The 19,219-nt window shown below is 57.6% G+C and overlaps 3 protein-coding genes across 3 annotated transcripts; all 3 read left to right on the top strand.

Annotated features, from left to right (window-relative positions):
- The first annotated feature begins 297 nt into the window (after positions 1-297).
- Positions 298-7,464, top strand: Ajm1 (apical junction component 1 homolog). The gene is made up of 3 exons (XM_048425648.3): positions 298-1,226; positions 2,676-2,789; positions 2,875-7,464. Exon 3 carries the CDS (start codon positions 2,933-2,935, stop codon positions 5,855-5,857), a length of 2,925 nt encoding a protein of 974 aa, XP_048281605.1. The 5' UTR covers positions 298-1,226; positions 2,676-2,789; positions 2,875-2,932; the 3' UTR covers positions 5,858-7,464.
- A 448-nt stretch (positions 7,465-7,912) lies between these two features.
- On the top strand, positions 7,913-9,363 carry Phpt1 (phosphohistidine phosphatase 1). The gene is made up of 3 exons (XM_048425649.3): positions 7,913-8,129; positions 8,512-8,636; positions 9,104-9,363. The coding sequence occupies exons 1-3, from the start codon at positions 7,973-7,975 to the stop codon at positions 9,194-9,196; spliced, it is 375 nt and encodes a 124-aa protein (XP_048281606.1). The 5' UTR covers positions 7,913-7,972; the 3' UTR covers positions 9,197-9,363.
- A 2,718-nt stretch (positions 9,364-12,081) lies between these two features.
- Positions 12,082-19,097, top strand: Mamdc4 (MAM domain containing 4). The gene is made up of 28 exons (XM_048425644.3): positions 12,082-12,211; positions 12,283-12,456; positions 12,554-12,679; positions 12,855-12,985; positions 13,070-13,154; positions 13,245-13,370; positions 13,598-13,735; positions 13,822-13,910; positions 14,012-14,185; positions 14,415-14,534; positions 14,620-14,749; positions 14,850-14,975; positions 15,066-15,197; positions 15,283-15,407; positions 15,486-15,597; positions 15,704-15,820; positions 15,907-16,041; positions 16,146-16,282; positions 16,354-16,573; positions 16,650-16,787; positions 16,869-16,987; positions 17,071-17,161; positions 17,278-17,424; positions 17,530-17,664; positions 17,766-17,893; positions 17,973-18,081; positions 18,528-18,703; positions 18,866-19,097. Exons 1-28 carry the CDS (start codon positions 12,082-12,084, stop codon positions 18,965-18,967), a joined length of 3,672 nt encoding a protein of 1,223 aa, XP_048281601.3. The 3' UTR covers positions 18,968-19,097.
- Positions 19,098-19,219: the final 122 nt, after the last annotated feature.

Here is a 19,219-nt window from a genome sequence, read left to right on the forward strand (position 1 = left end):
GGCCAGCGCAAAGGGTTTACCCCACAACCTGATGCAGGGTTACTGCAGGGAAAATACCTGGGAAACTCGGGCCCTAGGAAGGCGGTGTATCCCACTCTGCTCCACTTCCCTGCCAGCTCCTGGGGGCGCCTGCAACCCAGTATTCTGCCCCCGCTGGCAGCTCTCCACCCTCGCCCACTGCGGACACGTTGCCATGAGAATCCTCCAGAGGCTGGCTGGCGTTTAGCACTGTTAGTGACGTTGGAGGCGGAGCAGTACGCTCCGCCTACTGGGGTGGGGGCAAGGCTGAGTGCTTTCCCGGGCCTGGGAGGGGGAATTCCCTTACTTTTCTGCTAAGGGGCTGTATACACAAGACAATTGGTAGGCGCTATGGGGCAAGCATTACCTGGCCCTTTTACCCCCAACTTTTGGACCCCTGGTGTGGAGAAATGGTCTACAAAGAGTCCTAGCACCGAGATCTTGTCAGTTCTGGCGCCCTTTTCAATGCAGGTGTCAACTCAGACCTGACGTCCTCTGCCCATCATCTACCAAGGTAGAATGCTAGAAAGCCCAGGGCCTCCGGCAAGGGACAGGCAGGGTTAGAATGAGGAACGGACCACATGAAGACCTTTCCCCAAAGGAAGCAGGCAGTGGCAGCCCAGGCTGTCCTGGACACAGAAGGTTGCAGCTACACTTGAGGCTGAGCAAGCCATATGGCTCCCAGATACCTGCTGAGATTTTGGCGTCTTCAGAGCCAAAGAGGATAATTCCTGGTGAGAGGCCAATAGGGCTCATCTGCTCCCACCTGGGTCCAACCACAGACGTTCATTCTGGAATCACCCCAAACCCAGATTCTCTGCTGCCAAGCCGAGATTTCAGGCTCCTTGTAAGCCCCTGTCTGGAGTCCTACTGGCAAGCTTTTCTTAGTGCAAGGAACCCATGTTCAGACCCAAAGACTTGTGCTTTGAGGATGCTGCCATTCGTGACCCTTCACTCTACATAGCCCAAATGAGAGCTAGGGAGATCACTCGCATCTGGACCACACTAGACCGCTCCCTTCCAGCACGGCCCCTTTAAGTACCACCCTACTGATTACCACTGGGGGCAGCACTGAGCAGCCAGGCCAGGATCAGAGCTGCTGCCTCCAAGCTTCTGCCGGTACCGGCTACATAGCCGGGTCAGGTACACACCGGAACCGATTTGGGTTATGCAGCCTACCTGGGCTCAGCTCATGGAGAAATAACCAGGTAAGAGGTCAAGCCAAACCGTCCAGCATGTGGAGCTGTTGGCACGGGAGGGGGCTGCACGGAAGGATGAGTCCCCGCCCCCAAGCAACGCAGACTAGGTCCTAGCGATGGCTGCTCCGGGACAGGCCAGGAAAGGGTTGCTGTGTGGGAAGGGTCTTCAAAATACCTAGGATACAAAAGCAGACCCTACCCCCATCCCACAGGGAGCCGGTATCACAGCGCCCAGCTCCTGACAGCTGCAGCCAGCAAAGCGTGCTGTCACCTTCCTGGGGCGGAGCCTCAGACCCTGTCATCTAGCCCAAACTCTGACCTGGCATGGAGTTTAGAATGAAAGGGGTCCGAATAGGGTCGGCATGAACCTGAGTTTGGAACTAGCCTTGGTACTTAATGAGCCCTGGCTCCAAAAAAGCAGCCCCTCTATCAGAAAGCCCCTTATATACCTGGGACTAGAGATTGACCCTGAAAGGCCCATCCACATACAAGTCTTGCCAGGCCCCAACACACTCTCAGCTTACTCTGGAGCAGATGTCCTGCGAGTAGGTGCCTTATGGGGGGAGGGGGTGTCATCACCTTCTGAAACCCTCTTTCTCCAGCCAGTTCCAGGCCCTAGGGACCACAAACACTGGTGGCCCACATCTGAACATTAGCCTAGATCCTTTCCAGTCCATAGCTCCAGGGATGAACAACCACACGTTTCCATGGAGCTTTCCAAAGCCAGAGTGGGGAGGACTCTGTCCTGGGGAGGGACTCCCCCCCTCCTTTCCTCTGCTTTCCCACCCTCTCCTCTGCCTCCTCCTAGCTGGCAGCCTCCTTCCTTTGGTACACTAGTGGTAGTTTGCAGCTCAGGGAAATGACACTATGAGCTTGTGGCTCACATGGCCCCCACGTGGTTCTGCAGCCTAGACCTGGCTTCAGGGATGCCAAGCACCCACTAGGGGTGGGGAGGGGGTCATTGCAATTATGCAAAACAGGAGGGGCTCGCTCTGCAGCCTTCTCTGCCCTAACAAGCTTGGTGGGTTTCATCCAAGGAATTGGCATCAGAGATTTATGCAAAAGGAAAAGATATTTGAGATCCAAGAAAAACTCTTTGGGGTTATTCTTCTGCCTAGGACCTCATTAAGTTGAGGGGACACAGGCTTAGGTAAAAAGAACTGTCCCAAGTGCAAGATCACTTCCAGTGCTAGGAGAAGAGACCCACTGTCTCACCTGGGACTCTGCACTATCAGAGGGGTATCTCTGCAGTGCTGGTGGGAGGGGGCTTAAGGAAATCTAAAAGCCCATCATTCCAGCTGTAGGCACCAGAGGGCAGTAATACTGTCACACATTCCCCCATTGATGTACCCAAGCCTAGCTAGCCGACTCTAATATAGGGAGAGACTCGGGAGTTCCCGCTGCGCGGACAACGGTGGGTTCACTGTAAACTAAATTCATGGCATATCTGCTCCACAGGCTGAATGGCCTGCGAGGTTTCTCCTGCAAGTACTTCTAATATGGGTATGGAGCCAGCACCAGAAGCCCTGACCAAGACCTGCAGCCAGGGCTGCTCCATCCCTTATGCCCCAGGTAAGCCGGCCCAGCACGTGGGGTGGGGTGGGGGTAAAGGGTCTGGGGTGCAGAGGAGGCTGCCCTGACCGGTATTTCCTCCCAGGGCAAAATCCCCGAAAGGCCGAGTGACTGGAGCTGCTAGCCTGGGGACGTCTTTTAAGATGACCCGCACGGACCCGCCGGACTTGCTTGTGTCGACCGTGTACCAGGACATCAAGGTGGTGGCCCCAGGGCTCACGTCCAAAAGCCAGCCATGTGAGCGATCCGTGCCCCGGCCAGCTGCGCCCGCGCCTTTCAACAAGCGCCACTGCCGTAGTTTCGACTTCTTAGAGGCACTGGACGAGCCCACCATGGAGACACACCCAGAGCCGCCACCTCCCGAGCCCGCGCCACCGCGTGCCCGGCCCCGAGACAGCGAGCCTCGGCGCCGCACTCGTTCCAAGAGCGCGCCCCGTGGGCCCCATGGCCTGGCGCCTGCTCCGGCTTCACCGCCAGTACTGCAGCGCAGAGGCCGGGAGGCCCAGCGTTCGGTGCGGTTGGAGGGGTCGCCGCACAAGGAGCCCTCGTACCCTGCACTACGGGCTCTCGCCAATGAGCTACACCCCATCAAGCTCCAGCCACAGCGTGGCGGCCCCGGACGCATCGCACCTCTATGCGCCACCCCAGGCCGCTGTGCACCACCCGAACCACCCACAGGACCCGTCCCCCATGTCCGCTGCCGTTTGGACATCAAGCCTGACGAGGCAGTGCTGCAGCACGCCGCCCGAAGCTCGCGATCTTGCGCGCCCAGCGAGGGGGCGCCCTGGGCTCGCACCGTCCCACAGTTCCATGGCCTCACAATTCCAGGCCCCCGCCATGTGGCCCTGTCACGCACTCCCACCCCTAGTGACTTGTACTGTACTGACCCCAGAGCAGTGTACTGCGACGGGCCGTTGCCTGGGTCCCGGGACTATTTGGAGCACCGCAGTCAACCCTTTGCAACACCCCCAGGTCCCACCCAATTTTTCTACACCGAGGAACCTGAGGGCTACACAGGCAGTTTTACCACAAGCCCAGGTCTTCCCTTTGATGGCTACTGCTCCAGGCCCTATTTGGCCGAAGAAGCCCCCAGACCCAGTCCAAGGCGTGGGGGCGGCTACTATGCTGGGGAAGTACGTACCTTCCCGATCCAGGAGCCCCCCTCCCGTTCCTACTACGGGGAGGCATCTCGAGCCTACGGAATGCCTTTCGTCCCCCGGTATGTCCCAGAAGAGTCCCGGGCACACCCCAGTGCCCGCACCTTCTACACAGAGGACTATGGGAGGTTCCGTGAACGCGAAGTAATGGCTCGCACTTACCCGCATCCCCGCAGCAGTCCAGCCTGGGCTGATTGGGGTCCGAGGCCTTACCGCACCCTTCAGGTGGTGCCTCCTCCCGCCCCTGGACCTCTGTTGGCCTCGTGGCACGGTGGCACCGGCACAAGCCCGCCCCGGCTGGTGACCGACAGCCGCCACTACTCTCGATCCTGGGACAACATCCTGGCTCCTGGTCCTCGTCGTGAAGACCCTCTAGGACGCGGCCGCAGCTATGAGAACCTGCTGGGACGCGAGGTTCGGGATACACGGGGTTCATCCCCGGAAGGCCGGCGTCCACCAGTCGTAGTGAACCTATCCACCTCACCCAGACGCTATGCAGCACTGTCGCTGTCCGAGACGTCACTTACGGAAAAGGGCCGTGGTGGGGAAAGCCTGGGCCGCAACTGGTACATCACGCCGGAGATCACCATCACTGACAATGACCTGCGCTCAGTAGAGCGCCCGACAGCCAGGGGCTGGGAACTGCCTGGAGGCCGACCGCGGCAGCCGACACCCAAGGTCCCTGAGGGACCTGCCTCCAGCCGCCAGCGCAGCCTCGAGCAGCTGGACGAGCTCATCACCGACCTGGTCATCGACTCACGGCCACCAGGCCAGGCCCCAGAACCTGCCGCCGAAGGTTTAGGCCGCCAACTGCGCCGCCTACTGGACTCACGGTCTGCGGGCCCTGGAGGAGCAACCGCGCTGGCTCCGTCGCGCTCACCCCCGGCCTCGGCTGGCAGCACCGAGGAGCCCACCGGCTCGGGGGAGGCAGCCGACGCTTCCCCGGAACCCAGCGCCGACGAGGATGACTTGATGACCTGCTCCAACGCGCGCTGCCGGCGGACAGAGACCATGTTCAACGCCTGCCTCTACTTCAAGTCATGCCATAGCTGCTATACCTACTACTGCTCGCGGCTGTGCCGCCGAGAGGACTGGGATGCGCACAAAGCGCGTTGTGTGTATGGCCGCGTGGGCAGCGTGTGCCGCCACGTGCTGCAGTTCTGCCGCGACAGCAGCCCAGTGCATCGCGCCTTCTCCCGGATAGCGCGCGTCGGATTCCTGTCGCGCGGCCGTGGCGTGCTGTTCTTGGGCTTCCCAAGCCCGGGCTCTGCCGACAACTTCCTCCGCTTCGGCCTCGAAGGGCTACTGCTATCGCCCACCTACTTATCATTGCGTGAGCTGGCTACACATGCGGCACCCCTGGGTAGCTATGCACGAGAGTTGGCGGCGGCCGGGAGGCTCTATGAGCCCGCGGAGTGCTTCCTGCTTAGTGTGTCGGTGGCCGTGGGCCCTGGAGCTGCACCCCCCGGAGCCGCTGCCCGTCCAGCGCCACGCAGCCCTGGCCCCACGGTGCGCAAGTTTGCCAAGGTGGCTCTGGCCGCCGGCAGTCCGACGCGGCCTCCTCCTGCGCGTGGTGGAGAGCCAGATATGGAAACGCTGATCCTAACGCCACCTCCAGGCACTGCGGGCCTGGACCAGGAGGGTGAGGCGGGCCGGCGCGCACGTGAAGTGGCCTTCATCCACATCCAGCGTGAACTGCGTCTGCGCGGCGTCTTCCTCCGCCATGAGTTCCCACGCGTCTACGAGCAGCTCTGCGAATTCGTCGAGGCGAACCGGCGCTTCACACCCACCACCATCTATCCCATCGATCGGCGCACTGGCCGCCCCTTCATGTGCATGATCATGGCTGCTTCCGAGCCGCGTGCACTCGACTGGGTAGCCAGCGCCAATCTGCTAGATGACATCATGTGAGCTTTGGGACTATTAGGCCCAGGCTCTGACCAGAGCCCTGCCTATTCTACTCAGGCCCGGCCTGATCCATCAAGACCGCCCCCAGAATCTGGACCAACTGGTTCAGCGCCCCGCCAAGTTTCCCCCCACCCCACCCCCGCCTAACTTAGTCTTCTACAAATTCTCTGCCCTGAGCTCCACCCACTCAAACTTTGCCTAGGAGCCCACCCCCGCCACACCACCGCCGACCTGTTTCCCATCAGCTGCTTCTCTTCCTTCCTGTTTTCAACCAGACCACCCAGATCCTACCTACATCCTGGGCTCTCCCCAAGTCAGCCAGGGAGAGGGGGCTCCCCAAGAGCCCGGTCCTCGCCCTCGGTGCTCCCCGCTGGGAGGTGGGGTGGGCCTGAGGACCACTGGGCTCTGCCTTCTAGTGGAAGGTTACTACTACACACATCCCATGGGGACAAACTTGATATACTTTGTGGGTGCTTGCTATAGCTCGCCAATCCTAGATCCATTCCCTCTCCTCCTAGTCCAGAAGTTCATGTTGACCAAAGCCTAATGTCCTTACTGTAAGCAAGCACTCCGCTAACCCTCCTCCTGTGTCTGGGGTGTGTCAGGTTTCAGAGGCCTTGCTCCCGTGCATCCCTACGATGTTGAGGCAATGGGCAGGGCTCTCACCTCTGGTCACCTTGGTCTTTAGGCCAAGGCCAAGGCACAAGCCATCCAGCCAGAGGAGAACCTGGGAATGGGGAAGCAGAGTGTGGATGGTGTGCTGGCCAGAGTTAAAATCTAGCTGGGTGAGGGTTTGAGCTCACCCACACCTACTCAACAAGATGGCCCTAAAATATCCACCTTCCAGAGAAGACGGAAGCTCAGGCCTTAATCTCCCAAGGAGGTGGGAAGTGGGTGCTGATGAATTAGAAGGGGACCCTACAAAGAGCAACACTTAACCTGCCGACTGACTTGGGAATAAGGAACAGGGGCTGTTCCTAATTAGGGACTGGTTGGGGTGCAGAGTAGTGAGCCACCCGGTGTGGGATCCGATAGGGAGCCGGTGCTGAGGCTTAACCTGAGTCCAACCTATGCACAAAAGTGCCGCACACTCGCCCTGGCTGAACTCCAAGCTGGGAGCAGAAGCCAAAGCCTGGTGTGTAATGGAGACCATAAGCCTGGGCAGCCCTGGGTCCCTTGTCGAACCTCTGCGAACTAACTGCACCCGGATCTGAGCCCAGGGCTCCGTGGAGGGTGTGACCCAGAGAGGCTTGAGACCAGAAGCTGGACAAGTACTCTCTGGAACCCCGAAGCCCCTTCATAGGTAAGGGAGGTCCAGCGCGAGAGCCTGGGACAACTCCCTGTGTGGGCAGTGTGCGCATGCGTCACTACCCCCCCACCCCCGTACCCGGCTGTGTGTCCCCGGAACAGCCCAGAGCTCCCACCTTCGCCTGTGTCTTAGCACCTGCCCCATGCCGCTCTTGCAACACTTGCTGCCGCACCGCCTGCCGCCCTCCCCAGGGGCTCCACATTCCTTCCTGCGGCAGGTTGATAAGAACGCCCCTGGCAAGAATTCGCCCATTTCCAAAGGGCGAATGCTTTCGAACCAAGTAAAATAGAACTTGAATGTAGCTGCTGCTAACTCTGTGGTGTTGGTGGTGGTGGTGGTGGTGGGGAGCGTCTGGGGCGTAGAAGCTTGGCAACCGGAAACCTTGGACGTGAGGTTATTGTGGAAGGGGAAGCCGGACGGGAGAGAGGTCCTCCGGCTTACGGATGTTGGGGAAATGAAGACTTCTGATTTAATGGTTTATGCTAGGGAGCTGAAGCCCTAGGACCCAGGAGTGGAGCCGGGGTGCGTCACTGCATCCTCTTTTGCTGCCCCACCTCCAGCAACTTGACTTACAGCATCACTGATATCCCTTGATCACAGTTCCTTTAACTGCGACTCAAGATCGCAAAGCTGCAAAGAGCTGGGTTGCAATTGGCTAGTCCGTGCCTCAGATCAGAAGTACAACTGGCTGAGGCTCTTGGCCTCGGGAAACATCCCCTCACAGGATTGGCCGGGGCTGCCAAAGGGCCCGCCTCCCGCACGCTAAGGCCTCGGTCAGGTTGGTCCTGAGGCCAAGCGCTCCGGGGAACATGGCGGCGGACCTCGCTCAGATTCCTGATGTGGACATCGACTCAGATGGCGTCTTCAAGTACGTGCTGATTCGAGTCCACTTAGCATCGCCCTCCGAGGATCCGACGAAGGAGTGCAAGGAAATCGTGCGTGGATACAAATGGGCTGAGTATCACGGTGAGGGCGGGGCCTTTGCTCCTGTGGGGTGGAACGAAGGTTAGGGGCGGGGCCTGAACCTTGCAGTTGCTGGTGGCGGAGCTGTGGCGGAGCTGTGAATGCTAATGTACTGTGCCTTACACTAACACTTAGCCAGCTGACCTAGAAAAGTCGGGGTTTGGGACAGAAAGGAATGCGAGACCGGACCCATTTTAGTCCCCTCTCCCTCTTCGAAAGTATCTTCTTCCATTCATTCTTGTGCCTGCGGGGGAGGGGCTCATCTCCACTGGGAAAAAGACCACCAAGACCTGGAGCTTCAAACCCCTATATCCAGCCCTAGAATCCATTATGGGGCCAATAAGGGTGACTAGGGCATATCCTGAGGCCATTCTCCCCACCCTAGCGGATATCTATGACAAAGTGTCAGGCGAGCTGCAAAAGAATGGCTATGATTGTGAGTGCCTAGGCGGCGGACGCATCTCCCATCAAAGCCAGGACAGGAAGATACACGTGTATGGCTACTCTATGGTGAGCTCTGGTCCCCAGTCCCTAGGCCAGACTGACCTTGTGAGCACGACTCCCCGACCTGCTACTCAGACCACCTCTGGGACTCATAAGGTTGAAGCTACAGAACCCTTAAGGCTGTGACTTCCTTTCCCCCACATTTCTCATATGACATCAGGGTGGTTGGAAGCCACCTGCCTTGGGCTGTACTCCCTCATCCTAGAGCCTTATGGATCTGTGTCCTGGCTCTTTGGGGGCGGGGAGGCTTGGGGCAGTCAGTGCTGGGGTCAAACTCAAAGCCCTGGCCATCTCCATCTCTTTCCATAAAAACCACCCTGAAGCCTCAGGCATCACCTATCCAGCCCATTCAGTTCCCAGCATGGTTAGGATGGTAGGGTTTGGTTACTTTTCCCCTCCCTGCTAGTACTGTGGCTGCTGGGTGGACTCAGAAAGCAAAAGACCAGGCAGACTAGTGGTCATCTTCTCTCTAGGGTTATGGTCGTGCCCAGCACTCGGTTTCAACTGAGAAGATCAAAGCCAAGTATCCTGATTATGAGGTCACCTGGGCTGACGATGGCTACTGAGGCCCTGCTCCCCAGCAACTAAGTCAGGACTCTGCTCTTGCTGTACCATCTCTTGAAGGACTGGCCCCGTGCTTTCCTTTTGTACTTTTGGCAACACGCCACCTGCCAGGCCTCGGAAGCCGGAACAATCTGGTCCATAGGAATTAAAAGCTTTGATATGCCTGCTAGTCCCTGACTTGTGTCTTGGCTTTGCTACCTTTGGGTTGCCCCGGGATATACCTACTTAGCTTCAGGAGGCCCTAGGGACTGTTGGTGCATACTCAGCCCTTTGGGTTCAGATAAGGGGCCCCTGAATTGCTGCCATTTATGGCCTGATTGCTCCTCCGTGAAGCTGCTATCCCCAAGGACATCTGGGAGGAGGCCCCACAAGATCTTGCTCAAGAAGTCAGTTCCTGACCACCCAAGGCCTGGGGTGCCCACAGGTGCCCCCTTCATGTAGTTCTAGGAATGCCAGCAGGAAAAGATCCTGGTACCACTCTGCTGGCTAGCTGATAGGCTGGCTGCATTGTCCATCTGTTCTCAGTCCCAGCCTGATATCTCTCAGTGGTCAGCCAACAAGGAAGGATCATGTTACCCACAACCCTTAAGACCCTGTGGCTGCACACTAACTGCCTGTGTCTTATTCACTCAGGATCTCTGACCTCATATGTGTCTTAGTCCCTGGGCCATTCACACCCCCTGAGCCTAAGTCTCTGTACCAATACAATCTCACTGAACAGAACAGTGGGTAGGGACAAGCTTAATCCCTGCTCTAAGAAGTCGCAATGCACAGTGTGCCATTATAGTGGGTACTAGGGAAACTCAGGGCTGGGGAATCCCTTACCACATACTTGGGCCAGCCTTTATTAGCTCATGACGTCCCTGTAGACTGCGAGTAGACATTACTGCGATACCCTTGTAGAGGCCAGCAGACAGGCTCAGGTGAGACAAGCCCCAAGGTCACACTAAAATGAGTCATACGCAGAGCCTAGCTCCATGTGACAAGCTCTTCAAAACTCCAACATCCCTCCTGCCTCAGCTGTGGGAAAATGAGCTTGTGTGTTCATCCAGACTTTCCTATCGTGGACCACCTAGCACATGTCTGCTCAGGACAGGTTTTGAAGGCGAACAGGAGGCTAAAGATGGAGCTCGGTTGGTTGGAGTGCTTGCCTAGTATACACAAAATCCCCATGTCCAATCTGGAGTACTGCATGAACTAAGTGTGGCAAAGACATCTTTAATCTTAGTACTTGAGAGGTGGAGGCAGGAGGATCAGAAGTTATCCCCATAGTAAGTTCAGGGCAACCACATGAGACCTTGTCACATACGCACACGCGTGTGCACACACACACCAGAATATTGGCAGGATGACACAGCTTGAGTTGCAGGTGGTATCCTGATGTGGGACTCGTTCTGGTCCACAGAGGCAGGCTGTTGATGCTGAACTTGTCCTGCTCTGATCCCCTGAGCACAGAGTGGAGGAAGCCATGTGCAGCCACTGAGTTGACTGCCCTGACATCCTTGGCCTGTACCAGGGCGGGGCCGAAGGCCCAATCCAAGAATCTTAGAGCCTTGCAAGTGGGGTCCCCAGCCTCTTCACATTCCAATAGAAACTTGCAGTGGGAAGGGCAGGGCAGGGCTGGGTGGATGCACAGGATGCCCATGACCTGACCTTTGGTCAGAAAGAGCCAAGCAGGGGCCCCCTTCTAGAGATACTTTTACAGCCGGATGCTCGGCCTGTCATCATTGGATGGGACCCAGCCGAGGGGCTGCAGGTATAAAGGAACTGAGCCCTTTCCAGTGAGAGCTAAGTCAGCCTGTGAGGCCACTGTAGACTGAAAACTGAGTAAAGGCTCCTCTAGGCTACATAGCCTCACTACCACTGGGACATCCTCCCTCCAGCCTGGCCATGCACCTGCCTCGCCACCTCCTTTCAACCTTGGCCCTGTTTATGGGTAAGTAAACTGCTGCCTGGACACCAGTTGGTGTCACGGCAGATACAGGAACTTGTCAGAAGCAGTTGTCTACAATGGGGGCATCCAAGACAAGCCAGCTGGGCTGGACATTGCCCCTGTAAGTCTTATCTCCTTGTCCTAGAGGAGAGGCCACGGGCCATCATAGGTGACCATCTACCCAGCTCTCTGAGAGCCTTTGCCTGCCACTTTCCCATTGTGGAACATGTGGAAGTTCCTTGGCCATCTTCAGTGTGTCTTTGTTTTGGTTTGGTTTGTTTTTGTTTTTTGAGACAGGGTTTCTCTGTGTTACAGTCCTAGCTATTCTGGAACAAACTCTTGTAGACCAGGCCTGCCTCTGCCTCCCAAGTGCTGAGATTAAAGGCATGCGCCACCACCACCCAGCTCGGTATATCTTCTTGGGGAGCGGGGGAGACCCTACTTACTGGAAGCACTTCCAATTCCTAGTCATGTGGGCTCCTGTGCCTTCCATATGGGGTGTTTCTTGTTAAGAGCCCTTCCCCCTCCCTGGCATACAGGGGCTCTGTGGGACTTGGAAGGGGAATGCATTTTGTTTGCTTTTGATGTAGAGACACAGTGACAGTTCTTGGTAGATGCCAGGTTCTTCTCTATGTGATCTCATAGGGCTTAACCCTGAAGTCAGTCAGGTCTGGGGTTTCTCTGTACATAGAATTTATACTGCTCAAAATGGCCACTCATGACTGGCAAGATGGCTCAGAAGGTAAAGGCATTTGCTGTCAAGCCTGATGGCGTTTGTTCAGTCCCTGGGCCCCACATGGTAGAAGGAAATAAATGGCTCCCACCTCAGTTGTCCTCTGACCTCCACACCTGTTGCACAGCACATATATGTACACACATACATACATATGTGTGTGTGTGTGTGTGTGTGTGTTTAAAAACTAAAAGCAGCCAGTCCCCTTGCCCTCCCCTCACATGGCTCTTACTCTGCCAGCTGCACAGTCCTTAGGCAAGTCCTGGGTCCCCAGCCACTGCAGAAGTCCCATCGAAGCTGTATGCAACTTTGTGTGTGACTGTGGAGACTGTTCAGACGAAGCCCAATGTGGTGAGCTGGTCAGGTGGGAGGGGCAGGGAGTGGCGGTGTAAAGGCAGACCCCTGAGCACTCATTCTCGTAGGTTTCCACGGTGCCTCGACCTCCCCGAGTACCCCTTTCGCCTGCAGCTTCGAGCAGGACCCCTGTGGCTGGCAGGATATCAGCACCTCTGGCTACAGCTGGCTTCGAGACCGGGCAGGGGCAGTGCTGGATGGTCCCGGGCCTCATTCTGACCACACACATGGCACTGACTTGGGTAACGCCTAGGGAATCCCTGTGCATGCATCCTGTTCTCCCATCACCCTCCTGGCTTGTCTTCCTGTCTGGCTGCCTAACCTCTCACCTTGGGCCAGGCTGGTACATGGCTGTGGGAACCCACCATGGGAAGGAGGCGGCCACTGCCACTCTGCGCTCCCCTGTCATGCGTGAGGCAGCCCCTACCTGTGAACTGAGGCTCTGGTACCACACAGCTTCTCAAGGTGCGTGCTGTGGATCCCTAAGGTTCGGGGCCAGGTGGCTCTGGGGGTAGGCTGGGCAAGGAAAGGGGTCTATAGAAACAGGAGGATACTCCAGGATGAGGGCTAGGGTACAGCTGGTGGACGGGAGGGAGGCACCGGGGGTTGAAGACGCCCCAGGACCACTCAAACACTGCAGATGCTGCTGAGCTGCGACTGGAGCTGATTCATGGTGTGGAGACACTGACCCTGTGGCAGAGCTCGGGACCCTGGGGTCCTGGTTGGCAGCGGCTGGTAGTGAACACTGGTCGTATCCAGGGTGACTTCAAAGTAAGCTGGGTGGTCTTCCAGGCTGGGGACCATGGGAAGGTTCTGGGCACTGGCCTAGATCCTAAGGACCCTTCCTTTTTCCAGGTGACATTTTCTGCCACCCGAAATGCGACACACAGGGGTGCCGTGGCCTTGGATGATGTGGAGTTCCGGGACTGTGGGCTGCCTGGTAAGACTGTACCTCACCCTGCCCAAAGCTGGGAGACCCTCACTGCTCACCTCCCTGAGTCCACAGTGCCCTAACTATTTCCCACCCCAGTCCCTCAGGCCAGCTGCCCCCTGGGACAGCACCACTGCCAGAACAAGGCTTGTGTGGAGCCCCACCAGCTCTGTGACGGCGAAGACAACTGTGGGGACAGATCTGACGAAGACCTGCTCATCTGCAGTGAGGCTGGGGCCATCCAGGGCTGGGCAGGGTGAGGGACTACAGAATGAGACCGGGAGGCTGGACCTTGATCTCTGGGTCCTTCAAAAAACACTGGGGCTAGTCCAGGAAAGCAGACATGGGCATAGCCATTCCGGATGGGACAGCCAGTGTCTCCCCCAGGGCCATCTGACTACATGAAGTCCTGCTCAGTGGCCCTGATAACGCCTCGACCCCACTCTCCTTAGGCCACCACATGGCCACTGACTTTGAGACGGGCCTGGGACCATGGAACCAGTTGGAGAGCTGGACCCGGAACTGCAGTGCTGGCAGCAGGGTGAGCCCTGCCTGGCCCCACCGAGATCACAGCCGGAACAGTGCATATGGTGAGGTCTCCAAGGGACCCTGGACATGGCCCTGTCCATCCATCTGTCTCCCAATGACCCTGGCCCACATTTGCCCTCTCTCACAGGGTTCTTCCTAGTCTCTGTGGCCAAGCCTGGCACCACTGCTGTCCTCTTTAGCCCTGAGTTCCAAGCCTCAGTCCCCTACAACTGCTCGGTAAGATGGGTATGCGAAACAATAAGAGACACATGGGGTTGCCCTTCCTGATTGTTTAGATGTCAGAGGGCCCTGGTAGCCAGAGATGTCTTCTGTTTCAGCTCACCTTCTATTACTACCTGCATGGGTCTGAGGCCAGCCGCTTCCAGCTGTTCCTGCAGGCACAGGGGCTCAACACCACCCAGACTCCTGTCCTCCTGCGGAGCCATCATGGAGAGCTGGGGACAGCCTGGGTCAGAGACCGGGTTGACATTCAGAGTGCCCACCCATTCCGAGTGAGGCTGGGATCTGGGGTTGGGATCCAGGGAACCCTGCTAGAGCATGCACAGGAGAACATGGCATGCTTTATCGTCACTCTTGAGGGCTGCTCAGTGGGAGAGGTTGAGAGTGTCTGGCAATTTATGAAGTACAGCAGTGAACCATGCAGGGGGGGCAGGGGCTAGTATCAGAAAGATGACGGGACAGAATAATGCTTGGCCCTCCCTGAGCCCTTCCTGTCCTCAGATCCTTCTAGCTGGGGAGACTGGTCCAGGAGGCATTGTGGGTCTGGATGACCTCATCATGTCCAACTACTGCAGACTTGCTCCCAGTGATATGCCCAAGGCCCTCCCCTGGCCTGCCCAGGTAAAGCCAGGTCCTCACCCACTCCATCCCGGCCCCAGTCCTGCTCCAGTTGTTCCACTCTGCAGTCATCATGTTCTGTCCCCAGGCATCCATCAGGCTGCCCCAGAAAGCCTGCGAGCCAGGGCATCTCTCCTGTGGAGAGCTGTGTGTGCCCCCGGAGCAGCTCTGTGATTTCCAGCAGCAGTGCGCCGAGGGCGAGGATGAGCAGGAGTGTGGTGAGGACAGGCAGAGCCTGGGTTCCGCGTATGCAGGGGGCCTGAGCAGGCCAGAGATCTGGGCTTTGCTGCCTTCCAGAGCAGGCTACTCTTGTTGCAGGCACCACAGACTTTGAGTCCGCCTCTGCCGGGGGCTGGAAGGACATCAGTGTAGGAAAGCTGCAGTGGCAACGGGTTGAAGTCCAGAACAGAAAGCCTGCCAGGGATGCCAGCTGGGATGTTCCTGGTGAGACCACTTTCCCACGGGAGCTCCCTTTTAGAGAGTGTGTAAATTAGGGATGCCAGAGCAGTGAGGGGTACCTTGCTTTTCCCATAGGGCACTTCCTGTCTCTGCAGAAGGCCTGGGGGCAGCTAAGATCTGAGGCCCGGGCTCTCACACCTGCCCTGGGCCCCTCTGGTCCTCGCTGTGAACTCCACATGGCTTACCGTTTTCACAGTCATCCCCAAGGTACTGCATGCCTTTCGGCCCCAGGAGCCACCTGCATGTGGACGGGGTCTGAGGGTGACCCGCCCGTACAAACTCCCTTGGTCAGGTTTCTTGGCACTGGTTGTGGTAGAAAATGGCTTCCGGGAGCTGGTGTGGCAGGCCCCAAGCAGCAGCAGCGGGGGATGGACGGTGGAGAAGGTTCTTCTTGGGGCACGCCATCGACCATTCCAGGTGAGGATAGCAGTCCAGAATGGGGATCTGTAATGAGCCTGCCCCTGCTTACGGTCCTTTCCCTCTACCTGCTCTAAGCTGGAGTTCGTCGGTCTGGTGGACTTGGATGGCCCTGGCCAGCAGAGGGCTGGGGTGGATAATGTGACCCTGAGAGACTGCGACCCCACGGTGACCACTGAGAGTGACCAAGGTTTCTCCTGCCCACCTCCCATCTCCACCCAGTCAATCTAATTCTTATCACAGCTGGGAATGGGGGGGGCGAGTGCTGACATCACCCAACCCCACCCCACTCCCAGAGGTCTCCTGTAACTTTGAACGGGACTCGTGCAGCTGGCACACGGGCCACCTCACAGATGCTCACTGGCACCGTGTAAAAAGCCATGGCTCTGAGTATGACCACACCACTGGCCAAGGTAGGGGAGTTCCCGTGGTCTCTGAGGCCTGGGAGGGGAGCGCAAACTGAGAGCATTCCTGCAGCTCAGCCTTTTATCCCTTGTAGGCTTCTTCATGTTCCTGGATCCCACAGACCCACCTGCTCGTGGACAAGGCGCTCTCTTGCTTACAAGACCCCAGGTGCCGCTTGCCCCCAAGGAATGTCTCAGCTTCTGGTACCATCTGTATGGGCCCCAGATTGGTGAGTCTCAGAGCTGTTAGACCATCTGGATGGATCTGGTGCCCACTGCAGCCTGAGGCACCACGAGTTGGGGCTGTTCCCCTTTGAACTCCACTCCTCTTCAGGGACACTGCGCCTGGCCATGAGGAAGGATGGGGAGGAAGACACACTACTGTGGTCCAGGTTGGGCACCCATGGCAACCGCTGGCACCAGGCTTGGGTCACTCTTCACCACCAGCTAGAGGCCAGAACCAAGTACCAGGTGAGGGTGAGCTTGGCACTTGGTAGATGGTGTAGGGTTGGCCCCCGCCAATTACCACTCTCTACCCTCAGCTGCTGTTTGAAGGCCTCCGGGACGGGTACCGTGGCACAATGGCCCTGGATGACATAGCTGTGCGGCCAGGCCCCTGCTGGGCCCCCAAGAGCTGTTCCTTTGAAGACTCTGACTGCGGCTTCTCTCCAGAGGGTTTAGGGCTGTGGAAGCGCCAGAGTAATGCCTCAGGCCATGCTCCTTGGGGTCCTTGGATAGATCATACCACAGAAACAGCCCAAGGTACTACTCTGACTGGGGTGGGGGTACAAAGAACTGGCCAGGGGAAAGCAAGCTGATGCTGGTCTCCTTCCCCCAGGGAACTACATGGTGGTGGACACCAGCCCAAATGTACTGCCCAAGGGTCATGTGGCCTCTCTGACCTCAGAGGAGCACCAGCCCCTGACCCAGCCTGCCTGCCTGACCTTCTGGTACCATTTTAGCCTTCATAACCCAGGTGAGGGGCTATAGGAAAGAGAAGGGCCCCTGTCCACAACTGGGGAACCCCCAGCTAATCTGGCTGGTTCTCGTTGGGTAGGCACCCTGAAGGTCCACGTGGAAGAGGGCACAAGGCGTCAGGAGCTCAGCATCAGTGCCCATGGTGGATTTGCCTGGCGTCTGGGCAGTGTGAATGTGCAGGCTGAGCGGGCCTGGAGGGTGAGTGTCTGGGTGGGAGGGAACCTGTCATCCTCAAGAGTTGCTAGACCAGCCTGCATGATCTATGGCTCGGCACCCTGTAGGTAGTGTTTGAGGCTGTTGCCGCAGGTGTGGAGCATTCCTACATGGCTCTGGATGACCTTCTCCTCCGAGATGGACCCTGTGCTCAGTCAGGTGAGCAGCTTGCATATCTATGCCAAAAGCAATTCTCTGGTTTTTGCCCCATCTGGCCCTGCCAGGCACAGTGATGCTTACTGGGGCAGCTCTGCTCACCTGTTAGTTCCTTGCAGGATCCTGTGACTTTGAATCTGGCCTGTGTGGGTGGAGTCACCTGGCTTGGCCCAGCCTAGGTGGGTACAGCTGGGACTGGAGCAGTGGAGCCACCCCATCGCGCTACCCCAGACCCACAGTGGACCATACCCTGGGTACAAAGGCAGGTGCGCACTGGCTGTAGTGGGACCTGGGCTGTGTTCACCCAACTTTCCTCAAGTTAGAGCCCATCACTTCAAGCGAGCCTGCACATCCCACCCTCTCATTTCCAGGCCACTTTTCTTTCTTTGAAACCAGCGTGCTAGGTCCTGGGGGCCAAGCAGCCTGGCTGCGCAGTGAGCCACTGCCAGCAACCACAGCCTCCTGCCTCCACTTCTGGTACTACATGGGCTTTCCTGAGCATTTCTGTGAGTGGCTGGGTCCTGGGTGTAGGGGAACTGGGGCTCAGGTTAGGCACAAAGGTATCCTCCAGGACCCTGAGCTGACCTGCCCTGGTCCCTGCTCTCAGATAAGGGCGAGTTGAGAGTGCTTCTGAGCAGTGCCCGAGGCCAGCTAGCTGTGTGGAGGCAGGGAGGGCACTTGCGGCACCAGTGGATACGAGCCCAGATCCAAGTGTCCAGCTCGGAGGAGTTCCAGGTGAGTTCCCAGGGCAGCTGTCCTCCCTTCCCTCTCTTCTGTCCCTGCAGATACTCATTAGCTTTCCCTTCCCCATCAGATTGTTTTTGAAGCCACTCTGGGTGGCCAGCCAGCTCTGGGGCCCATTGCCCTGGATGATGTGGAGTACTTGGCAGGACAGCACTGCCAGCAGCCTGCGCCTAGCCAGGGTAAGCACTGGGCCCCAGGATGGCCACACTTGTCCAGAACCTGCTAAGCTTAGACTGGTGGCTCAGATGGCTGCAAGTACTGTGCCCAGCTCAGGAAACCAGCTGGACCAGGACTGTTTATGCCTCACAGAACCATACCCACGTAGGGTAGGGTGGGCTGTACATAGGGGCTGCACCAGCTTTCACTGTCTTTTGTGCAAGAACTGTCTTGAAGGAGCTGCCAGGCTAAGCTGGAGACCACAATGGGGCCTGTGTTCGGCAGTCACTGGCTGCCGTCATGCTGGGAGGAAGAGGTGGAGCAGCTCTGCAGTATTGTGCTGACAGAGGAACAAGGGCTGGAGGCATTAGGCAGCCCAGGCTCATTCCTTGCCAGTAGTCCTGGAAACAGAACCCTGACACAGGACTGGGAGCTGTTTGGAGAACCCAAGTGCCCTCTCTGCCCTCAGGTGAAATGGCAGCAGCTGTGTCTGTACCCGTTGCTGTTGGAGGGGCCCTTCTCTTCTTCGTGTTCCTGGTGCTCCTGGGCCTTGGGGGTTGGCGCTGGCTACAGAAGCAGCGCTCCTCCTTTCAGAGGAGTACGGATACAGCAAATTCTGGTTTTGACAATATCCTCTTCAATGCGGTAGGAACCCCCCAGATGTGGGCAAGTGGGAGATTCTGCCTCCATGCTTGATGATGGGAAAGCAAGCAGTGGTGGGCTGGACTCGGAAAGAGGCACCTTGCCCTACCTGTCCAGGTCCAGGATGCCTTTCAATGGCAGTTGTCCAATATTCCTCCTTCCTAGGATCAAGTTACCCTCCCAGAATCCATCACCAGCAGCTCACCAATCAGACAAGGCCTGGCTCCTCGTGCCAACTCCCACAGCATTCAGCCCTCAGATGCCTGACCTCCTCCATTTGGGCCTGGATGTAGGGATTGGGTCATACTTAGCTTCTACAGCTCTTCCTCTGGTGTGGTCAGGGTAGACGGATCCTAGGACTGTGAATAAATGTTCTTCACCAGTGAGGGCAACCCAAGCTTTCAGACTGCATTTCATACACACTGTACTTGGCAGGATATGTCCCCTCCCAGGGCTCAAGACCCGAGACAACATTCAGAGAGTGATTGTGGAGCCCCCGCATTGCCTTTGGTGCAGCTC

The sequence above is a fragment of the Myodes glareolus genome, chromosome 21 (assembly GCF_982192425.1).
Source record: "Myodes glareolus chromosome 21, mMyoGla1.1, whole genome shotgun sequence".
Taxonomy (NCBI): domain Eukaryota; kingdom Metazoa; phylum Chordata; class Mammalia; order Rodentia; family Cricetidae; genus Myodes; species Myodes glareolus.